The sequence below is a fragment of the Doryrhamphus excisus genome, unplaced genomic scaffold (genome assembly GCF_037039965.1).
Source record: "Doryrhamphus excisus strain RoL-2023G ecotype Guam unplaced genomic scaffold, RoL_Dexc_Guam_v1.1 HiC_scaffold_24, whole genome shotgun sequence".
Lineage (NCBI taxonomy): Eukaryota > Metazoa > Chordata > Actinopteri > Syngnathiformes > Syngnathidae > Doryrhamphus > Doryrhamphus excisus.
Genome location: NW_027621862.1, coordinates 149,779 through 174,184, shown reverse-complemented (window position 1 = coordinate 174,184; position 24,406 = coordinate 149,779). Strand labels below are relative to the sequence as shown.

The 24,406-nt window shown below is 45.0% G+C and overlaps 2 protein-coding genes across 7 annotated transcripts; both read left to right on the top strand.

Moving 5' to 3' along the window:
- Positions 1-366: 366 nt before the first annotated feature.
- On the top strand, positions 367-12,288 carry fshr (follicle stimulating hormone receptor). 4 transcript variants are annotated; one of them, XM_078788812.1, is made up of 15 exons: positions 367-383; positions 3,439-3,562; positions 4,624-4,695; positions 4,782-4,856; positions 6,318-6,392; positions 6,461-6,535; positions 6,880-6,954; positions 7,137-7,217; positions 8,508-8,576; positions 8,647-8,721; positions 8,835-9,020; positions 10,051-10,265; positions 10,599-10,780; positions 10,850-11,041; positions 11,577-12,288. In XM_078788812.1, exons 2-15 carry the CDS (start codon positions 3,453-3,455, stop codon positions 12,114-12,116), a joined length of 2,022 nt encoding a protein of 673 aa, XP_078644938.1. In that variant the 5' UTR covers positions 367-383; positions 3,439-3,452; the 3' UTR covers positions 12,117-12,288. The 4 variants fall into 4 exon arrangements, with proteins under 4 accessions (XP_078644938.1, XP_057918463.2, XP_057918462.2 ...); XM_058062480.2 differs by lacking the exon at positions 367-383 and having other exon boundaries at positions 3,157-3,562; positions 10,057-10,265; XM_058062479.2 differs by lacking the exon at positions 367-383 and having other exon boundaries at positions 3,158-3,562.
- A 3,067-nt stretch (positions 12,289-15,355) lies between these two features.
- Positions 15,356-24,296, top strand: fbxo11b (F-box protein 11b). 3 transcript variants are annotated; one of them, XM_058062476.2, is made up of 22 exons: positions 15,356-15,738; positions 16,714-16,895; positions 16,976-17,057; positions 17,146-17,287; positions 17,359-17,488; positions 17,703-17,786; positions 17,880-18,012; positions 18,093-18,199; positions 18,953-19,064; positions 20,032-20,138; positions 20,213-20,350; positions 20,419-20,636; positions 20,718-20,898; positions 20,979-21,101; positions 21,185-21,270; positions 21,352-21,428; positions 21,506-21,649; positions 21,911-22,021; positions 22,108-22,215; positions 22,289-22,397; positions 22,532-22,630; positions 23,115-24,296. In XM_058062476.2, the coding sequence occupies exons 1-22, from the start codon at positions 15,651-15,653 to the stop codon at positions 23,242-23,244; spliced, it is 2,691 nt and encodes an 896-aa protein (XP_057918459.2). In that variant the 5' UTR covers positions 15,356-15,650; the 3' UTR covers positions 23,245-24,296. The 3 variants fall into 3 exon arrangements, with proteins under 3 accessions (XP_057918459.2, XP_057918461.2, XP_057918458.2); XM_058062478.2 differs by having other exon boundaries at positions 15,357-15,738; positions 16,976-17,036; XM_058062475.2 differs by having other exon boundaries at positions 15,357-15,738; positions 17,143-17,287.
- The last annotated feature ends 110 nt before the right edge of the window (positions 24,297-24,406 follow it).

Sequence of the window (24,406 nt, the reverse complement as noted above, 5' to 3'; positions counted from 1 at the left end):
ACCCCAAAAAATGCTTATGCTTTAACTACAAAGATATTCAAAGCATAAATTATAATGAAGTAATGCTAATTCACCGACATTCGCTTGGAGCCAGTTAACCGGATAAACATGGACGAATGTTTATTTATTAACTGCTACACCTTGCTGTTATGCTACATTCAATGGAAATTGATACACGTCAGGCACTAGGACCAAGCGGGAAACGCCCGCTCAAGTTGAAGCCTTTTTAGCCCTTGGCGCCTCTAGACAGCCAACAGGCTCATGGATTGGCTCTTGTTGTATCTTCCGAGCGTGTGATTGGCCATTCCCGCTGTCACTCTATGAGCGCTCGGCCTTAGTCACCGGTGGTTTTGATAGTTGGCCGGAAGTGTTCCTCTGCCTCAGTAAGTGTTCCTCTGCCTCAGTAAGTGTTCCTCTGCCTCAGTAGGGGTTCCTATAAAGGGAAACTGCGCTTCTTTTGGAATTTTGCCCATCAGTAGTCCTTTTTTGAAACATGAACACACGTCCCTTTTTGTGCGTTCTAAAGAGACAGAAACAGCTAGCATGAGGCAGCTAACAATGCACGTGGTCACAGAAGTCCTGTCTACAGTTGGAGGTTTTCTAATAGAGGACACTATAGTCTAATAGAGGACACTATAGGCTAATAGAGGACACTATAGTCTAATAGAGGACACTATAGTCTAATAGAGGACACTATAGTCTAATAGAGGACACTATAGTCTAATAGAGGACACTATGGTCTAATAGAGGACACTATGGTCTAATAGAGGACACTAAAGTCTAATAGAGGACACTATAGTCTAATAGAGGACACTATGGTCTAATAGAGGACACTATAGTCTAATAGAGGACACTATGGTCTAATAGAGGACACTATGGTCTAATAGAGGACACTATGGTCTAATAGAGGACACTATAGTCTAATAGAGGACACTATGGTCTAATAGAGGACACTATGGTCTAATAGAGGACACTATGGTCTAATAGAGGACACTATAGTCTAATAGAGGACACTATGGTCTAATAGAGGACACTAAAGTCTAATAGAGGACACTATAGTCTAATAGAGGACACTATAGTCTAATAGAGGACACTATAGTCTAATAGAGGACACTATGGTCTAATAGAGGACACTATGGTCTAATAGAGGACACTATGGTCTAATAGAGGACACTATGGTCTAATAGAGGACACTATAGTCTAATAGAGGACACTATGGTCTAATAGAGGACACTATGGTCTAATAGAGGACACTATGGTCTAATAGAGGACACTATGGTCTAATAGAGGACACTATGGTCTAATAGAGGACACTATGGTCTAATAGAGGACACTATGGTCTAATAGAGGACACTATGGTCTAATAGAGGACACTATAGTCTAATAGAGGACACTATGGTCTAATAGAGGACACTATAGTCTAATAGAGGACACTATAGTCTAATAGAGGACACTATGGTCTAATAGAGGACACTATAGTCTAATAGAGGACACTATAGTCTAATAGAGGACACTATAGTCTAATAGAGGACACTAAGGTCTAATAGAGGACACTAAGGTCTAATAGAGGACACTAAAGTCTAATAGAGGACACTATAGTCTAATAGAGGACACTATAGTCTAATAGAGGACACTATAGTCTAATAGAGGACACTAAAGTCTAATAGAGGACACTATGGTCTAATAGAGGACACTATGGTCTAATAGAGGACACTATGGTCTAATAGAGGACACTAAAGTCTAATAGAGGACACTATAGTCTAATAGAGGACACTATAGTCTAATAGAGGACACTATAGTCTAATAGAGGACACTATAGTCTAATAGAGGACACTATAGTCTAATAGAGGACACTATGGTCTAATAGAGGACACTATGGTCTAATAGAGGACACTATGGTCTAATAGAGGACACTAAAGTCTAATAGAGGACACTATAGTCTAATAGAGGACACTATAGTGTAATAGAGGACACTATAGTCTAATAGAGGACACTATAGTCTAATAGAGGACACTAAAGTCTAATAGAGGACACTAAAGTCTAATAGAGGACACTATGGTCTAATAGAGGACACTATGGTCTAATAGAGGACACTAAAGTCTAATAGAGGACACTATAGTCTAATAGAGGACACTATAGTCTAATAGAGGACACTATAGTCTAATAGAGGACACTATAGTCTAATAGAGGACACTATGGTCTAATAGAGGACACTATAGTCTAATAGAGGACACTATAGTCTAATAGAGGACACTATAGTCTAATAGAGGACACTATAGTCTAATAGAGGACACTATGGTCTAATAGAGGACACTATAGTCTAATAGAGGACACTATAGTCTAATAGAGGACACTATAGTCTAATAGAGGACACTATAGTCTAATAGAGGACACTATGGTCTAATAGAGGACACTATGGTCTAATAGAGGACACTATGGTCTAATAGAGGACACTATGGTCTAATAGAGGACACTATAGTCTAATAGAGGACACTATAGTCTAATAGAGGACACTATGGTCTAATAGAGGACACTATGGTCTAATAGAGGACACTATGGTCTAATAGAGGACACTAAAGTCTAATAGAGGACACTATAGTCTAATAGAGGACACTATGGTCTAATAGAGGACACTATGGTCTAATAGAGGACACTAAAGTCTAATAGAGGACACTATAGTCTAATAGAGGACACTATAGTCTAATAGAGGACACTATGGTCTAATAGAGGACACTATGGTCTAATAGAGGACACTATAGTCTAATAGAGGACACTATAGTCTAATAGAGGACACTATGGTCTAATAGAGGACACTATAGTCTAATAGAGGACACTCTATTAGAACTAGAACGCTTGCTGAACTGTCCATGAATTTGATTTGACATAGTACGTAGCAAACACGGGGTGGCGTGTCACAACTAAACCTAGCTAAAGTTAGCTAAAGTATTGGAAAGTAATAAGCATATTATATAGTATCACAAGTAAGAACATTCACATCCAACATCTTTAGTAAAACTCTATTGCCTAAAATAAGCCCAGAATGTCCATCTACAACAGTCTGATGTAATTATCGTGTAATTCAGCAATGAAGAATCCTTCAGGAAATTAGTAGGTGACCACCTGTGATGGACACACTCTTTGCCGTCCAGTGAAAACTAAACAACTTGATTGTAACTGTACGCCTTGTGTACACACACACACACACACACACACACACACACATACACACAATGTAGCAGAGACCTCCTACAGTCACACACAGACACACACACGCCCCTAAAGCTCACACACAACAAACCATCCCTGAGCGTCACTGTGAGCTAGTGTATGATGTGTACACCACGTTAAGAGTGAGAAGAAGCAGAGCGCGTGGACAAACAGTGATGTGAAGAATGAAGATGATGATGATGATGATGATGATGATATTTATTGCAGCAGCTGTCGGGGACAAGATGGACGGGATGTCTGCAAGTTTGTCCAAACGAGCCCTTTGCTTGTGTTACTACTTCCCTGTGGGAGTGAAGGATATTCCCAGGAACATTTCCTCCAACGCTCAATACGTGTGAGTAACGTCCACGCACGTGTTGTCTAATGGGTCATTCATTAAACAGCTAACCCTTTAATTCATTCCAATTTCACCCATATGATGTGAGTGAGGGCCTTTTACAATTAAAAAAGTATGTAAGATTATTCATGTAAATGTCCCTTTTATTGTTAAATGTTCATTAGAGTGAACCACTACCCTCTTCAGTCCTCTAACTGTATCATTTTTGATCATCATTTTTCATAATTGTTGTCATACTGGTTGGACTTTCTCCAAATGGGCTAAAATAGTGTTGCGTTTAGGGGTCCTAGTGCCACCTGCTGCTTTGGCACGTGGGTGTGCTTTTTGTTGCGGACATACTTACGTTAGGGAGCACCACAGGGTTACATTGGCGGGGTTCAACATGACTGAAAGATGATTATTTATTGACTTGGTGTGTTTTTGTGCATGTTTAATATTGTGTAGTGTAATAATGTGACATGTTTTACATGATGTACACATCCTGTCTTTAAGTGTTGTATAAAGTGATGGAGGGAAGATGTTGAAAATTTAAAAAAAAAAAAATATTTGATTATTTTTAATTTTTTCAAATATTGAAAAAAATATTTAAAAATGATCATTTTCATAATTGACTGATATAAATAAAATGCAGCGACTGCACCATGACGTTTTTGGCCCTTTTGGCCCAAAAAACCTGGAGATATGTTAGCATGGGTCGTCTTGCTCCATGTTTTGGAAGGTGAAAGGTGCTCCCGTGCACTTTTGACAGCCAACCAGGAGGCGGGCACGACGATGTGTAAAAAGTCGTTAGACGGTAAGAAGATCCATATGCATTAGCAGCCTCACAACAAGGATGAGGACACACTTCGTGGCAGGAGTACTCCCAGCTGGTGATGTGTGTGTTCCCTCCAAGGCCAAGGCTCCATGCAGGTGTGATCCAGACCCCCACCTCATGCAACGTGAAGGACAAACCTCCCTGACTGCATGCAAAACACACACACACACACACACACAATGAGACACTAGCGTTGACACAAGCGTGTGTGTGTGTGTGTGTGTGTGTGTGTGTGTGTCACCAGGGAGATGAAGCAGACCAAAATTCCAGTCATCTCTCACGGTGCCTTCACTGACCTGCAGCAGCTCAGGAAACTGTGAGTGTGACTCTATGACATCTATGTGACATCTATGATTTGAGCACTACTTGTCCACAATGTTTGTGTCCACATCCAAACTGTAGGACCATCCTCAACAACGACGTCCTGAGGACCATCGCTTCCTTGGCTTTCTCCGGCCTCCCTCTGGTGGCCGACATGTAAGTCCCACGACACACGTGATGCCTTTTTTTTGTCTTGTTTAGTCTTTGTTGTGGAACATGAAGAACTCTTGAGGGGTGAGGCAGTGTTTGAGTCTAAACACATGTCTTGTACTATTTTTGCAACTGCATATATTGTCATTTTTTGTGCCGTTTTTTTCACATTATATTATTTTTCCCGTTTTTATATTGTAAAGGTCTACTTCAATATTTGTATGTATTAAATAAATAAATAAAATTATCATATATTTTAATATAGATTTACATTACATTTACATTGTCATTTATTTCATCATTTTTATTGTTATATGAACTTTGTCATTATATTTTAATTTAATTTGATATTTTAACAGTAGACATTTAGGTTGCATTTTTTAAAATCCCACATATAATATATTTTATGTTATATTTTTCAATATAGTTTTTATATATATTTAATTATTATTAGTATTATTATATTTTTAATTATATTTAAAAAATATTTTGATATTGTTAATTTAATGTAATTGTCTTAAAAAATAAAATAATAAAATACATAATGAACTGGAAAAAAATACAGAATTATTATAATTATTAAAAATATAACTTCTCAGAAATTCTCAGAATAAAAATGCACTTTTCTCAAAACCTCAGTTTTCACATAGACTAGAATGCCGAGTTTTGAAAATGAAGCAAAATATGATATAATACTCCACATAGTCTTTGTTGTGGAACATGAAGAACTCTTGAGGTGGGAGACAGCGCTCGAGTCTAAACACAGCAAACGGGAAGCGAGAACCAGCTGTGTGTGATTGTTTGTGGCGTGCAGACGCCCACAATGTAGCCCTGAGGACATCATGGTGCATTCACCACAAGCCAAGTCCAAAGAGTCTTTAAAACTCTTCAGGTGGGTGGTGATGTTCCCCCCCAGTCCTGTAAGTAGCAGTAATGGGCATTAACAATGGGATGCCAGGTGTACTGGGTCACCGCTAGTGTTGCCAACCTGGCCATAAAATCCATAAGATCTAGATGTGGTGACATTTTATTAAAAGCGACTACATATCCAGCGACTTGGGAGTTTTTGGTGCTTAGGGACTCAAAAGCGAAAGCACGTATTTTGTGTTTTCACTGAGCAAAAGCTGGTGCTGTTGACATGTCCTCATGTCCATGTCCAACATGTCCTAAGCTTGTTGTCAGTTGCTACTCAGCACAAGAACATTTGAGTCATTCTTGTCTTTTTTCCTCCTGCATTTTCCAACACCATATGCAAATTAGGACAGCCAATAGCTACTTTTCTTAGTGAAAAGTTGGCAACCGTGGTCCAGTGTGGTCATTGCCCCACTGGAACCAAAATACAAAATGCGACATAAAGGCGGCTCCTCATTGGACGTCTTTTGAGCGTAGTGGCTCGACCTAGTGGTCAAATGGGTGAAGTACAAGCCTACAAGAATAAATCTCATCTTTTTGTCTGCTTTCTCATAGATTCATCTCGGGAAACGTTGCGCTGGAGACCATCGGAGCGTTTGCATTCTCCGACCTCCCCGAACTCCGGGAGATGTGAGTGGAGCTGAACGGAAAACCGCCATGTTGATTTTGCTGCTGGATGTTTTGGCCGTGTCTTTCAGAACCATCACAAAGTCCAAACACCTGACACACATTGACAGGGATGCGTTTAAGGACATTGTCAACCTGCAGCGCCTGTGAGTTCTCACCTGAAGAAGAGCAACCATGTTATTGTCATGTTATCTTGTTTCTTGGACGTTCCTGGGGATGTGCACCTATTCTGAAATTCTACTCTGCTTAAAAATGCAGGGTTTAGTTTATAGTTGTTACTCTATACTGTTTATACATACTTTGCACCTTTCGTGAAGCTTCAAAAAGGTAGCTAAAGTAATAGAAACAGATATAAGGACAAACCACTCTGCATGTGTGGTATTGTTTGATACACACACACACACACACACACACACACACACACACTGAGCACTTGCCACTTGGCGTTGTGACCGCACACAACATTTGGTGCTTTGTGTTGGCTTTGCAGGATCATCTCCAACACAGGACTTGCCACGTTCCCAGACTTGTCAAAGATCCACTCGGCCGCCGACTGCACACTACTGTAGGCTCCGCTACACACACTTGGGACACACACAACGACACACACGATGACACACTTGTGCTAAGTGCGTATGGATGCATGGAAACGCTTCATGAGTCCTGATGATGATGATGATGATGATGATGATGTAGATTATGTTGTATGCTACCTGAAAGTTGCTTTTCTTGCTGTGTGTTGCTTAGCGACCTGCACGACAACAAGCACATACAGGAAGTGCCCGCCAACGCCTTCAATGGCCTCTGCAGGCGTACCATCAGAGACATGTAAGCACAATTTCATGTACATTTAGTTTTTTTTCATGGTATATTTTTTTAATATAGACATTTATTTCAATATTTTGAATGTTATTATTGTTGTTACATTCACTTTTTCAATATATTTTCAAAATTTTTGACTTTCGAATTTCAGTATTTGGTTATAATTATTGTTTTGTTTTATTTTTAAAGCTATAGCTATTTCAAAAAATATTTGTATTGTTAATATTTAAATTTACTTACTTTATTTAAAATTCTATGTATTTGACTTTTTTATTACTATATTAATTATTTCATATTTTACAAAAATATATACATATTTTGTTTTTACCATTATATTAATTATCTCATATTTTTGGCATTTATTTCAATATTTTGTATTGGGATTTTTAACTATAGACTATTATGAATATAATAATAAGAAAAATATGCTATTTTTTTAGAATGATTACTAATAAAGATATTACTATTATTGATCATTTTTAAAACTGTACACATTGATTATTTACTGCAAATGCCTTCAAAATAGAATCATGGAAAAAAGACATGATTCTTCGTCTTTCTCTTTGGGCCTTCAGGGGTCGCCACAGCCATCCAACCCTGTCTTCTACATCTGTCTCTCTCACACCAACCACCCTCATGTCCTCCTTCACTACATCCATAAAGCTCCTCTTTGGTCTTCCTCTACGCCTCCTACCTGGCAGCATCCTTCTACCAATATATTGACCATCTCTCCTCTGGAGATTGATTTGCGGCAACCATCTCAGTCTGGCCTGAAGGACTTTAACTCCAAGGCCTCTAACATGGAATGTCCCTCTGATGTACTCCTTCCTGATCCTATCCATCCTGGTCACTCCCAATGTCAACCTCAGCATTCTCGTCTCTGCCACCTCCAGTTCTGCTTCCTGTCTCTAAACCAAACATCATGGCTGGTCTCAGCACCGTTTTGTATACCTTTCCTTTCCTGTTAGCAGAAACTCTTCAATCACATCACGCCTGATGTGAAAATACAACAATACAATACATAACACTAATAGTATAGTACAAAATCTAGATATCAAATAAGTAATAGACATAAAGCATGAGCCTATTCCAATGGTGTATGTCTGTATGTGTATGTGTATGTGTATGTGGTAGTTCATTAGATTAATTCATTCATTAGAAAGGCATGCAATGGTCTATAATTCCAGTCATGAGGTTTATGGATTCACAAGCAGAGAAATGGTCTCTAATCGTTGAGAAGACGGAATGATTGCCTTGTTGGCTTGTTGGCTTGTTGGCTTGTCTCTGTGATGACAGACGGCTCACCAGAAATGGCATCCAGGAGGTGGCGAGAGACGCCTTCAACGGCACCAAGATGCACAGATTGTGAGTCCCAGCAGAAGTATGGTACATTTGCAGGAGCAGCGGAGCCATCCTCATATTTCTCTCTCTGAAGGTCTCTGAAAGGCAACAGACAACTTGCTCACATCCATCCAAACGCCTTTGCGGGTTCCAGTGAGTTGGTTGTACTGTAAGCACGCCATGCGCCAGTGATTCACCCTTCTTAGGCACACAAATAAACCTTCTTAGCACCCGTTACTCCTCCCACGCCTCCATTGTTGAACACTTCTTCTTGGCTTTTAGCGACGTCTCCCACACGGCGCTCAGCTCCCTGCCCGATGCCGTCCTGGTCGGACTCCAGTGGCTCATTGCTGAGTCGGCGGTCCACCTGAAGAAGCTTCCCCCACGACGGGCCTTCGCCAAGCTGAACCTTGCCCAGGTCACATACCCGTCACACTGCTGCGTCTTCCTCAACTTGTACAGTAACAGGTGCGCGTGCACAGCGGCAGTGCCAATCAAAAATCACATACACTTCATGTATGTAGAGACACTTTGATTGGGTCGTGATAGTGTGCATACAGAAAAATGGAAGATGCTAAAAGCAATCCAATGTATGCTAATATATGCCAGGTAGCTGATGTTAGCTTTGTGTCATAGGTGACAAAGCCAGTTAGTTTAACATATGTCATTAATAATGACTTTTTCATTTTTACAATATTCAGAGAGCCAATGCAAGACAACCTGCCGACACCCCTGAACTCATCATAAGCAGTTTTTTATCTTAGCGTAACTTAGCTTAGTTTAGCACATCTACACTCTTGTACTTGTTAGCTACCCTGTCCTGTTTCTTTTTTTATCCAGTAAGTATTTTCATGATAAAACAATGACACATGATTTTTTTTTAATATTCCAAGGGCCAATGCAAGACCCTGAACGCAGCATAAGTAGGTTGTTAGCTTAGCTTAGCATAGCTAGGCTACATTCTTGTACTTGTTTGCTACCCCGTCCTATTTCTTTTTTTTTAATCCAGTACATGAAGTATTTTCATTTCAATGACACAGTAAAGGTTCTATTCTAGTTAGTTTAATAATAATATTAAGTTAGTTAGTTTAATAACTAATAATATTTGTCATTAATAATGACCTTTGAATTGTTTTGAATATTCCTAGGGCCAATGAAAGCAAGTTGTTAGCTTACCTTAGCCTAGCGTTTTGTGTAGCATAGCTACACTCTTGTACTTATTAGCTACCCTGTCCTGTTTTTGTTTATTTTTTTTATCCAAAACATGAAGTATTTTCATGAACAAACAATAACACAGTAAAGGTTCTATTCTGGTATCTGTCCTTAAATTGTGCTCGTTATCATTTCATATTCATGGCAATTCCCTGCTGTTTCTTCAAAGCAAACATGGCAGCTTTTATCTTCTGGAACAAACTAGCTATTTATTGCCACCATTAAAGCTCAATGGGACATTTTTTTTTAGCAAAATTGTGTTTCATTTGTTTTTGTGTTATGTCAGTTCCAGGTGGGACCCCCTTTGCTCTCTCCCCAAAGCCCGAGATGACGGCCCCCTCAAGGACCACTGCTCCAGCTTCAACTCCACCTGCAGCCCCATGCCGGACGCCTTCAACCCCTGCGAGGACATCATGGCCGCCGTCCCCCTGAGGGCCCTCATCTGGATCGTCTCTGTCCTCACGCTGCTGGGGAACGTGGCCGTACTCCTCGTATTGTTAGGTACCATATACATAGATGTAGCATGCTAATGTTAGTACTAGCATTTTGCTATTTTCATGGGTAGACACATCTATGAACACTTCATGCTAGCACTATCATGCTAGGTGTTAGCATGCTAACTAAAGCATACTAGCATTTTTGCTACTTTGATGGGTTGACATGTACTGTATAAACTGACCACTATCATTTAAATAACTAAATAGATACAGTTATTGTTATTGTACAGTTATGTTTCACAGTTGAATTACATAATTAACAATGTGATCATTTTTGTATTAATGAATTTGGTTTTTAATGCCGTTGAGAGGGTTTTTTCTCCCCTCTTGTTGCCAGGCAGCCGCTCCAAACTGACGGTGCCACGCTTCCTCATGTGCCACCTAGCGTTCGCTGACCTGTGCATGGGCGTCTACCTGGTGGTCATAGCGACGGTGGACACGCTGACGCGGGGCCATTACTACAACCACGCCATCGACTGGCAGACGGGCCTGGGCTGCGGCGCCGCCGGCTTCTTCACCGTGCGTACGCGCCCACGTGTGACATATGGCGGCGACTCAGAGGTCAACCGCACGTGTTGTGTATGTCAGGTGTTCGCCAGCGAGCTGTCCGTGTTCACGCTGACGGCCATCACGTTGGAGCGCTGGCACACCATCACGCACGCCCTACGGCTGGACCGCAAGGTCCGTCTGAGGCACGCCTGCGTGGTCATGGCGGCCGGCTGGATCTTTTCCTGCCTGGCAGCGCTGCTTCCCGTGCTGGGGGTTAGCAGCTACAGCAAGGTGAGCACACGCCCGCTTTATCAGGTACGCCTTTACACATCCATACTTATACCTGGCACCCAATAGCCACAACAGAAACAACCTACGTATGTTGTTTTATAGAGAATGTACAGTTTGAAATTCTAATTACATCCAAAAATGTATAGACACAATTTTTGAAACATCGATATGTAAAAGCTCTTTAGGTGTCAAGGAGTGAGGTTGTCCAAGGAGTGAGGTTGTCCAAGGAGTGAGGTTGTCCAAGGAGTGAGGTTGTCCAAGGAGTGAGGTTGTCCAAGGAGTGAGGTTGTCCAAGGAGTGAGGTTGTCCAAGGAGTGAGGTTGTCCAAGGAGTGAGGTTGTCCAAGGAGTGAGGTTGTCCAAGGACTGAGGTTGTCCAAGGACTGAGGTTGTCCAAGCAGTGAGGTTGTCCAAGCAGTGAGGTTTTCCAAGCAGTGAGGTTTTCCAAGCAGTGAGGTTTTCCGGCGCACAGCCCCACCGGCCGGCCCCCGTTCCGGGCGTGGTCAGGTGTAGCTAATGAAGGGTCGTTGTCACAGGTGAGCATCTGCCTTCCGATGGACGTGGAGTCGGTGGCGTCTCAGGTGTACGTGGTGTCGCTGCTCCTCCTCAACATCCTGGCGTTCGTGTGCGTGTGCGGCTGCTACCTCAGCATCTACCTGACCGTCCGCAACCCGTCGGCGGCGCCGGCCCGTGCCGACACCCACGTGGCCCAGCGCATGGCCGTGCTCATCTTCACCGACTTCCTGTGCATGGCGCCCATCTCCTTCTTCGCCGTGTCGGCGGCGCTCAAGCTGCCTCTCATCACCGTGTCGGACGCCAAGCTGCTGCTGGTTCTCTTCTACCCCATCAACTCCTGCTCCAACCCCTTCCTGTACGCCTTCTTCACGCGCACCTTCCGCCGCGACTTCTTCCTGCTTGCTGCTCGCTTCGGCCTCTTCAGGACGCGTGCGCAGATCTACCGCACGGAGAGCTCGTCCTGCCAGCAGCCGGCATGGACGTGCCCCAAGAGCAGCCCCGTCATCGCGTATGCGCTGGTCAACAACACCGCCGCCGTGGGCGGGAACCAGCAGAGATGACACACGGACCCGCCTACCTTTGCTATGAGGGCCTCGTCCTTATGCAGCCTGTCAGCTCGTTTCCTCAATTGGCCAAAAGTATCCAGTAGTCACAAATCACGTGACCCCAGGGCGCCCTCCTGTGTCGACTTCCATGTTTCTTTGAAGAGGGAATGCACCCTTTTCATCGATGTTACAGAAGTATTCATGTTTATTAGGAACGGATTGACGTTTTGTGTATTTGTTGCTGCTACTCGCTAACCTTGCTGTCATCCACTCGTATTGAAATATACTCATTGTTACTACTTTGTTACGTAGATGAAGCAACGGGAGTGTGTACAGGGGGATACGTTGTGCTTGTGTGCGGCCATGTGTTTGTATTCATTACTCAATGTTGCCTTTGTTCTCTTATTCCTGCACTTAGAAAATGTTTTTTTTTTTTTACAAGCCGTGTTTGCATGGTGAGTGTGTATGCGAGTCATAACAAACTCTCATACACACACACACACACACACAGTTAAGCTGTCGTTATCTTGAAGCAAAGCTATCCTTCACAGCCTCACAGGAGGCGTTCAAGGACAAAGTGACCCTCGCAGCCCTCGCTCAGCCTCATGTGTGTCATGCTGGAACACAGCTGCCTAGAGGAGAATTGATATGGTGCCCACACACCTGTGGACCACAGTGATGGTCAAGGCTGCAGCTGCAGGAACAAACACGCTGTACTCCTGCTTCCCCACTTATACAGTATATATATATTTGTTTTCTACAATGTAACCTCACTGTTGCCACCCTCTCCCTTTGGAACTCTTACACTGCTGACCTTACCTCCTTCTAAGTAACTTTCAAAAAACTCTTTGAAACTTAGTAATACTTTCATCACTTAATCACTTTACAATCTTAGTAGCTTCTATTGTGTACGAACTTTTAACTTGTTGTTCTCAACTCCATACTTTTTGGATCTTGTCTTCTGCTGTTATTTTGTACACTCTTATTTTTTGCATCTTTGACTTTTTTTTTAAAGCGCTCTATAAAAAAATACATTATTATTTTCATGTTTTTAACCCTAACCATAACTCCAATATACAGCATACAGTCGTTCTTAGTTATGCGACTCTCAATATTGTACATTAGTGCCATCTGGTGGCCGTTTTACGGCATGAGCACAGAAATACAGTTGGGGAAGGAGTGGTAATATGAGACACTTCATTTTTCCTCCCCTACAAGCAAGCTAGAACGATATATTATTATGTTATGTTATTGATTTATTATTAGTTTAGGGTGTTTTTCTCGAATCATTGATCTGACACCCCAGACCTGGTGTAAACTGAGACCGACCACAACTATGGTTAAAGTGGGACATCTTGGGGTCATTTGATACATTTACTTTTTCCCCTCAACACTTGAAATCACTCTAAACTAAATGAGAATGTCGATGTATTTGCGTGATGGCTTCAGTACAGTGGCTGTAACATAACATGGTTGGTTCAATTCCTGATTTGACCCTAAACTACCAATTCATTCTACAATTTAGTGTATTTCCACAGCATTTCAGTTCAGCTTCAGCTTCCAAACGGCCCCTGCGTTCATTCTAAATTTCAATTTTCGCACCTTTTCAAAGCATTTCAGTTTCGCGTCAGCTTTTCAGTAGTGTTGGGCAATATGTACCTTAGCATATTTTTATGTCTTGTTTAAAGAGCTATCAACATTAAGCCATATAATGAAAGACATGCAAACTCCAAACCAAGGTCTTCCTGATCTCCTGACTGTGAGGCCTACATGCCAACCGCTCATCCAGTGGAGGCCCCACTCATGCTCTGGAAGAGGAGATTCGGACAACTTTTGCCGGCGTTTATCGCCATTCAACCCATTTAGGTCGTGAAGTGTTTATAATGATTTTGTGCCACAACTGAGCAGTCTGCTGTGTAAATACACCCACGAAAACTCCTTCCCCTCAGGATGACAGCCTTTCATTCATTTTAATATATTAATATATCTGATCAACTCGGTTTGTTTACGTTTATCATTTATATCGGTATAAGTTTGTTTCAGGCTGAACTTAAATTGAGTGAGACGTCTCACTTTACCCCAGAGCATTTGTCTCACTTCATCCCACATCCACCTTTCTGGAAAAAACACAGTTGCTACCATTTCCGGCTAATCTTCAACTAGCATCAATCACAGATAGTTATGTTATGGTAGTTCATGAACATGGATGATATCAGTTGTTTTACCTCAATCAGTTTGCTTTGACATCATTTTAGATTAAGTTGACAGGAAGAATGTTTTTTTACATGCAAAAAATGATTTTTTTTTGTTCCATTGCCCCGAAACATGGGGTGTCTCACATTACCACACCTTCCCCTATGCGTAAAACCACTTCCTGTTTTGAATGGCGTCACCGTTTTCATTTTGACATGTCGAAATGCAGCAAAGTAACCTGATAGGCACCCTCAAGTGGACAAGCAGTGTAATTACAGGTCGCGGATGTTACGAGCGGTTCGTCTATGCAATTTCCCCACGCTGTGAAACCTAGAGATGTGACGTTCGCAAACGACTCGAATAATTTGAATAGCTATTTAAAGGAACGATGAGAACCAAGTCCCGGATGCACAAACAACGACTCATTCATATATGCAAATTGCTCATCCGTCAAACTGTTTTCGAGTTGCTCACCTTGCCTTTAGGTGAACAAGTAACATCTCTGAGTTTGATTTGTTCATTGATGCGAACAAAGCGACACCGTATATGTACAAGTAACCTTGGGGAGGAAATAACGTCCACGCCGGTTAGCGCGTTTTGTGCGCGTTTTTGTACCAAATATTGTGCGAAAATGTTGCCTAGCCCGGTTTGTTTATGCCGCCATCTTGGATCATGTGGCCATGATTAAATCTCATGATACTTTCTTGGACTGTACCAAGACAAGACAGCTTAAAGAGAAGTTATTTCAGAGGTATGTAAATGTGACGGGAGTGGCTCTGTCATTGCATTATTACATTCTATTATTCTATTATATACATTCTATCAACCCGGTGTGCATTGAGGGTTAGCGTCAGTTGAGTCGGACTGTCTGGAACAGATTAATCACGACAACGAGCTAGTGTTTTGACCGGTTCTTATTTTCGGAACGGGTCCCTTGAAAGAGCCAGAAATCCCATCTCCATTCTATACCGGCTACCAACAGAAAAGGGTCGACGAAGCCTCTTTGTTAGGCGCCTCCCGATTGGCTGTCCACAGTAAGGCATCTAACAGGCCGACTGTGGTTGGCCAACGGGACACGGCTCTTTTTTTCTCGCGATTGTTTCCCGTGTGAGTTAATGGCTCCTCCTGCTACCCACGGAGACGGAGCTGGCATCGAGCGGGTATACTGGGGGGAAAGCTGGAACACGGCGGAGAAAAGCAGCCATTTACACCCCAAATACCAGCGGGTCCCTGTCGCAATTGTGTAGGCGTAACCGAAGAGAGGCTGCCCGGGCGGGTCGTGCGGGCTGAGGGTTAAATTTAGCAGCGACTTGGCAGAGGGATAACGCTCTGTTTTTCCACCGACCAACTCCCCAGATGAACTCCGTCAGAGCCACCAACCGGAGACCCAGGCGAGTGTCGAGGCCGCGCCCGGTGCAGCCCGAACGGAATAACGGGGATAGAGGTAAGCAAGGCTGCGGTATGTTGGTCATTAGAGGCTAGGCCGTGTCGAGTGAAAGCCAGCCTCCCCCCACTGTTCCTCCCCATTCCGCCGGTGGCTACTACCCAAGATCCGGCCGGTGGAGTAGGAAAACCCAAGGCTTCCCTGTGTGTAGCCTAGGCCAGGCCGCGCTTTGTTTGGCTTGACTGATCGGGGCTAGCTAGCCAGCTAATGGAGGTTGGGGGTTGTCTCCGCTTACTGCGTATGTAGCCAGGCGAGCTACGTTTCAACGCGGACACCGGTGCTCATGTGCTTCTCTACACATTTGTCTCGCCTTTTAGGAGCATGATTTTTGATTTTTAGCCTCGCTCGGCCGCCGCATTCCCAGCTGTCACTAACGAGTCGGAGGGTGTAAATCTGCACTGCCATTTTTGGGGTGTAACAAAAACATTAGCGAGGCAGCAGAGCGACAATGCTGTGCTCGCACTGCACCAAAAACGCCAAACGCAAGAGAATGTATAGTCCACTTAGCTGATTTGGTTGTCTAGTTTGTGAGGCTGCAGTTTGAACGCCCCTTCCTTGTTCTACCTGCCTGCTAGCTGCTAGCTCCATTTGTTTACACCGCGGATTTGCCTGCTACGCACTTCGCTTTTTAGCAATTAGCCTCCCGTCTCGCCGACCCCCCCGGTCAGCGGCCCCTACCAACGTGACAGCATTGTGGTTATGTTGCTCATGTAGGACCCTGGGAGGACAGTATAGACGCTGTAGATGCTGAAGACTGCAGGGGTGCATCTGCCATGATCAATCACTAACCTTTGTCTGCTTCAGCCTAGGCTTTCTGCATGCACGTCAATGCATCAAGAGATAAAAAGGCTGCCATTTTTGGCATGAGTTAAGATTGCAATTGCATTAAACAGCAATTTTAGTCTAATGACCATACTGCACCTTTTGATCAGCTGAAGGCATGCCCCTATAAATACAGTGATGAAATGTGTGCAGATGAGGAGGCTCCTGCAGCAGCCGCAGCAGAGATGGCCATCGAGGAGTCCGGTCCAGGAGCACAGAACAGTCCCTACCAGCTTAGACGCAAGACCCTGCTCCCCAAGAGGAGCGCCGCTGCTGCCGCCGCCTCCTCCACGGCCACCGCCGCCGGAGTCTGCCCCAGCAAGAACCCGATGGAGGTTCGAGTCTTTATGACTCACGCCACTCATCACATCTTTTCTTTTTCTCGTTGCTTGAGCTGATACGTCCTTCTTTGCAGGGAGCGTCCACATCCTCGGCAGAAGCTCTTGGCCACCGAGCCAAGCGAGCGCGCGTGTCTGGTAAGAGCCACGACTTGCCAGGTTTGTGGGTTTTGTTATATTGCATCTTTTATTTTGGAATCCAGCAACATAGGATGTCATTCGACACGTGCTTGTGTCTCTGCAGCAGCCCCAGCAGAGCAGTATCTGCAGCAGAAGCTTCCAGATGAAGTCGTCTTGAAGATCTTCTCCTACCTACTGGAGCAGGATCTCTGCCGGGCGGCATGTGTCTGCAAGAGGTTCAGCCAGCTCGCTAACGACCCCATACTATGGTGAGTGGATCTCTCGCCTTTTAGTTGTTTTATGCATAAAACCGACTTCTTTTTTTTTTTTTTACTCTCAGGAAGCGCCTATACATGGAAGTGTTTGAGTACACGCGTCCCATGATGCACCCGGAGCCCGGCCGATTCTACCAGGTCAGCCCAGAGGAGCACGAACACCCCAACCCCTGGAAGGAGAGCTTTCAACAGCTGGTGAGATGATCTAATTGTGTCACGATCCATGAGTGAGCAGTTTTTTCATGGTTGGTGCTGGAACTCTTCTGGTTTTATGTGACGGAAACCCGAGTTATTGCGTACAAACACAAGTTGCATGACTATTGACTATGTTCTGCCAGCTGCCATAAGATGCCACATATGCGTATGCTTGTGTTTGTATACACATTGAAGTGATGGGGTTGTGTTGCAGTACAAAGGTGCGCATGTGAAGCCAGGCTTTGCAGAGCATTTCTACAGTAACCCCGGCAGGTACAAGGGCAGAGAGAACATGCTGGTAAGTCCGCCATGGGCTGTGCACTGCTGACCAAATCATTTCATCTGAAGAAAAAAAAAAACACGTTTTTGTGCCTCTTTACTACTCTTTCAGTATTACGACACCATTGAAGACGCACTTGGCGGCGTCCAAGAGGCTCACTTTGAAGGTCTAATCTTTGTCCACTCTGGCATCTACACGGATGAGTGGATCTATATTGAGTCTCCCATCACGATGATTGGTGCAGGTGGGCACTGTTTCCTGCCTAGACGTGACCCTCCTTTTGTCCGGCTGAGTTTTTTTAAATTAGTCGTTCTGTGTCCTCAGCGCCTGGTAAAGTGGCGGACAAAGTGGTGATAGAGAACACAAGGGATTCAACGTTTGTCTTCATGGAGGGTTCAGAGGATGCTTACGTGGGGTACATGACTATCAAGGTATGGTTATTATATCCAAAAATAATATAGTTACAAATCCAACTGTTTTTTTTTTTTTGGCGATTCGGCCCCCTTTGTTTGACGGCCCTTGAACGCACCCTCTCATGTTCTCCCACGCTGCACAGATAGACTACTGCGCTGTATTTATACCTTATATTTGCTCCCAAATCTACGTAAGATTGCATAAAGGTAACATGTGATGACCTTGAGTACTAATGTGCATATTTGTGGCACACAATCTCTCTGAAAGTCCAGACTCATACTGGTGGATGGTGGGTCTGTACTCCATGTTGTTCCTGTCAAGGTTCTACACAATACATAATAAATAAAATCAGTTACATCCCTATAATATACTTATGAAATCTTTCCCAGTGACTAGCTAGTGCGCACCAGTCCAGCGTGCCGCTTGCCCAAAGACAGCTGGGATAGGCTCCAGCATGCAGGGCATGATGGATGGATGGATGGATAGCTAGTGCGCTGGTAATGGTGCACATCCATTCCCAACTCTAGCCATGGTCTCAGTGACGCAAGCCCCTGGCCTCAGCTATACCGCCTGTTAAGTAGCAGCTCGTAACCCACATTTTAGCATCTTTATCAGCTACTTTAGTTGTCGTTATATTTGTAGAAACAAATGTACCAGGCATTAAAATGAGCATATAATCTGAAGAAACAAGGCTGCTCCAAGCAATTTTTCCATGACTGTATAAACGCATCGTTCAGTTGTGACGCATGCTGCTGCTCTTCTCCCTTCAGTTCAATCCCGACGACAAGTCAGCGCAGCACCACAACGCCCACCACTGTCTGGAGATCACCGTCAACTGCAGCCCCAACATCGACCACTGCATCATACGCTCCACGTGCACAGGTAACATAGCATGCACGCCACTGCTGGCACCACCATGCTGCGCATGGAATTTTACTACCCGCCCGCTTCATACTGCATGTGCATGTTTCCTCCGTGGGGTCATGACTCGGTCATCCGGGAGGAACATGGAGAAAAGGCAGTTGAGGTGGTTGAGGTTACCGTCTGGGTGGCAGTCGGTAACCGTCTCCTGACCGTATCTTCCAATCTGATGGCAATGTGATTACTGGTGTATAGAACAGTTTGATAAGTCTGCTACAATCTTAAGACTAAGAATATGTGATTGCCTTGGTGACGCATGCAGCACTTTAATACCAGGATGCTACAATCTCATGGCAATATGTAGTACTTTAATACCAGGATGCTACAATCTCATGGCAATATGTAGTACTTTAATACCAGGATGCTACAATCTCATGGCAATATGTAGTACTTTAATACCAGGATGCTACAATCTCATGGCAATATGTAGTACTTTAATACCAGGATGCTACAATCTCATGGCAATATGTAGTACTTTAATACCAGGATGCTACAATCCCATGGCAATATGTAGTACTTTAATACCAGGATGCTACAATCTCATGGCAATATGTAGCAGTTTAACTGGCACCCGGAGAAAAGCCACACATGCAAACTCCACACAGAGATGGCCGAGGGGGGAATCAAACACAGGTCTTCTCTAACTATGTAGCTCAACATGCTAACCATTCGGCCAAAGTAGCGGCTTACTGGCATGCATAGTTGGATGGCGTCCTGGTGAGGAAGTTGTACCAGTTGATGCTAGGCCAGCAGTTGGGTGATGGTAGAGGCCAGCTCAGCAGTGCGGACTCGTGGGTGGACCAGTTTGGTAGCGGCGTACGGAGGTTCAGTACTGGTACACAGCATGCATCCCAGCATGTGAAAGTAAACTAGCATGCGTTCACGTTGCCTTGAGTAAAGCTGGCCTTGACGCTGTGTTTTATTTTAGTGGGTTCGGCCGTGTGTGTGAGTGGCCAGGGAGCGTGCCCCACCATCAAGCACTGCAACATCAGCGACTGCGAGAACGTGGGGCTGTACATCACGGACCACGCCCAGGTGAGCACATGGCTCCTTCCTCCCCAGACGTGTGAACGTGCGGGCGGAAGCTCACGTACGTGTCTTCCTGTCAGGGCATTTATGAAGACAATGAAATCAGCAACAATGCGTTGGCGGGGATTTGGGTGAAGAACCACGGCAACCCTATCATCAGACGGAACCACATCCACCATGGGAGGGACGTGGGCGTGTTCACGTTTGACCACGGCATGGTAGGTACACCCCAAGCGTGCATCATCAAGCGAAGCGTAGCGACGGAGGTACTTGGTCTGTGTTTCAGGGCTACTTTGAGAACTGCAACATCCACAGAAACCGCATCGCCGGCTTCGAGGTGAAGGCGTACGCCAACCCCACGGTGGTGCGTTGCGAGATCCACCACGGCCAAACGGGCGGTATCTACGTGCATGAGAAGGGGCGGGGCCAGTTTATAGAGAACAAAATCTACGCAAATAACTTTGCTGGTGTGTGGATCACGTCGAACAGCGACCCCACGATACGGTGAGCACACTGGCGGGGGAAGGGCTGTCACGGACGACCACGACGATGCCATGGCCGCTCACGTTTGTTTCCCACATGCAGGGGAAACGCCATCTTCAACGGGAACCAAGGGGGTGTGTACATATTTGGAGACGGGCGGGGTTTAATAGAGAGCAATGACATCTACGGGAACGCCCTCGCTGGGATACAGATCCGAACCAACAGCTGCCCCATCGTACGGCACAACAAGATTCACGACGGCCAGCACGGCGGTATCTACGTGGTAAATGTCCTCCGCTTCTTCCCGTCACTACGCCGCACGCTGTTTTTTGGCTTCTAACGGCAAATGGCGTTGACTCGCAGCACGAAAAAGGCCAAGGGGTGATCGAGGAGAACGAGGTGTACAGCAACACGCTGGCCGGTGTTTGGGTCACCACAGGAAGTACCCCTGTCCTACGCAAGAACCGCATCCACAGCGGCAAGCAGGTCCAAACAAGCCCTTTCCTCTTTGTCTGCCATGGAAACATTTGTATGTCGCTGTCGGTGAAAATGCTCACGCTTGGGTGCAGGTGGGCGTGTATTTCTACGACAACGGCCATGGCGTCCTGGAGGATAACGACATCTACAATCACATGTACTCGGGCGTACAAATAAGGTCGTTATCGTCTTTCCTGGAATGCCCCTCATGAACGTGTTTAGAAGCTCAACGAACTTCTTGAAACTTCTCTGTTGGCAGGACGGGCAGCAACCCAAAGATCCGGCGTAACAAGATATGGGGAGGACAAAATGGCGGCATTCTGGTCTACAACTCAGGTCTGCCATCTGTCTCCGCCTCCTGGCGGTTTGCGGCGTGGCTTGCCCTCTGATCTCCCTGGTGTGTGACGCCGCAGGTCTGGGCTTCATCGAGGACAACGAGATCTTCGACAACGCTATGGCGGGTGTGTGGATCAAGACCGACAGCAACCCCACGCTGCGGCGCAACAAGATCCACGACGGGCGTGACGGGGGCATCTGTATCTTTAACGGAGGCCGAGGTGTGTTGGCTTTGATCTGGACTTGGTCCACCTGAAGAAAGCTCAATATGACATCCCGGGTTCAAAGCTGGGATCAATTGGTTCTCCTCAGTTTGCCACTTGGCGGCAGTGTCGGCTTATGCCCCCCCCCACCCCCCACACCCCACCTTTTGAGGTTTTCCTTGACTCTGTCACCAAAGCGCTCCCTCATACGTGTTTCCAAGCAAAAGATGTATTTGATGCAAACAAACTTGACTCACATACCACCCCCCCTCCCCCCAGGCCTGCTGGAGGAGAACGACATCTTCAGGAATGCTCAGGCGGGGGTCCTGATCAGCACCAACAGCCACCCCATCCTCCGCAAGAACCGCATCTTTGATGGCTTTGCTGCGGGTAAATCACTTGATGATCTTCAGTTGTTTCATGGCCATTACCATGACGACAGACTGGGCATTCGCTCCTCTCTCTCCTCCCTCCAGGTATCGAAATCACCAACCACGCCACGGCCACCCTGGAGGGCAACCAGATCTTCAACAACCGCTTTGGAGGTCTTTTCCTGGCGTCAGGCGTCAACGTCACCATGAAAGGTAGAAGCAGCTCATTAGCTTGTCATTGCCCCCCCCCCCCCTCATTCTCTCGATGTACTCTCTCCCCATCAAGACAATAAGATCTCCAACAACCAGGATGCCATCGAGAAGGCGGTGAGTCGAGGACAGTGCCTGTACAAGATCTCCAGCTACACCAGCTACCCCATGCACGACTTCTACCGGTGAGGACCCGCCGTGTGTGTGTGTGTGTGTGTGTGTGTGCGAGATAAATCCGCCACTCCCTTTTGTGTTGTGTGATTGATACGCCACTGAGGGACGAATAAAGGCATATCTTAATCTTAATCTTGCTGCTCAGGTGTCACACCTGCAACACAACCGATAGGAACGCCATCTGCGTCAACTGCATCAAGAAATGCCACCAAGGACACGACGTGGAGTTTATACGGCACGATCGGTGAGAAGCTTTTATGTCGGTATAATCTGACAGAAATTCTAATTAGTAATAAGTAACTTTTTTGTTCATTAAATTTGTAAAAACAAATCACTTGACATGAACTTCCTTCCTGTTAATGTAACTCACTTGGAAAGGTATGTAGTTGCTTGCTGCGGCCACCAGAGGGCGCTAGAAACTCGACTCAATAACTCTTGGTCAAGAATTATTAGCGCCCTCTGTTGGCCGCTACGGTAACTACAACTTTAATGTGAAAGATTAAGAGTAACGATGACCCATCCACCCGATTTATTTTATTACAAACCTGAATTATTGGAATTGGATACTTGTTGGGAGGCACTAATCATTTAACATGGTCATAGATCAATTTGTGGTGTGATTTACAATATATCGCCTTTTTTTTTTTAACAAACTAGTCTCTTCAACACAATAGTCATTTATTGACGGTCCCTAGCATCTTTCTAATCAGTTGCTTCTCGTCCTCCAGTTTTTTCTGTGACTGTGGCGCGGGAACGTTGTCCAACCCATGCACGCTGGCCGGGGAGCCCACTCACGACACGGACACTCTGTACGACTCGGCGCCGCCCATAGAGTCCAACACGCTGCAGCATAACTGAAGCCCCCCCGCCCCCTCCCCAATGGACACCACCACCCTCCTTCCTCGGCTGGTATCATGTCGTCTCACACGAACGCGATGCACACACAAACATAAGGCCACGCCCTCATTACGCCACCTATACCCCCCCCACACACACACACACAAAAGAGACGCTCTTGAAGACGGCGCTCTGGCATAAGATGAAGGCTGCAGTACAGCTAAGACTCCACCAGGGGGAGCACAGACTTGGGGAGCAGAGGCGTCCAACCTCCACCTCCTTTACTTCCTGCTTCCTCCTGTGGCTGCCATGGCAACAGATGGCGGATATTTGTGAAAGGTGTGTTGGTGTGTGTGAGATGGAGCACTTCGGCATTTTTTAAAAAGAAAAGATAACGTTCTGATCAATGGATTTTATTTCAATGCTTTATCATGTAGTTTTGTATTTTCAAGCAAAAAGCTGACTGTATTTGAATGTCTTTTATTTTATTATATATTATAATTATTTCTTTGTTAGCGTTCCTGACCCCCCCACCCACCCCAACCCCCCCAAAAGGGCTGCAGATGCTCTTGTGAGCCAGAAGTCAAGTTCTTTCTGTGAAAGAGAATGTCGTTTAAACACTAAACAAACCCTCTCTGCTCTTTTGGACTTGACTGGCAGGTGGAGTGACTCCACCCACTGTTGTGTGTGTGTGTGTGTGTGTGTGTGTGTGTGTGTGTGTGTGTGTGTGTGTGTGTGTACAATTTTATGCAGTCAGTGTTTAGCAGAGAGGGTTCCAATAGGACCCATCTGAGCTCCTTTTCGAACTGGACCACAAGAGTGACCTGCAGACCCCCCATACCCCCCCACCCCACCCCCCAGTGTATCGTGGTGACTGTGGCTCCTCATGCAGCCTGAATCGTATGCATGTACCATAACATCTAGACTTAATATATTGTGAAGTATTCAATAACCATTATGTAGATGCTAGTTGGAATTCCAAAAAAAAGAGGGGGGATACTTTTTTTTTTTTCTTTGGAGGACAAAAAACAGGAAACTGGCCATTTCTAAGAAAATAAAACTTTATTAGATCTGAGGCGTCTTGTCATGGATTTCATGGCATATTTCTTGGAATTGTTTAACATTTATTCCATCCCTAACGGCTTCCAAGCTGGGCTTTTTCTACACAAAATACCATGACAAA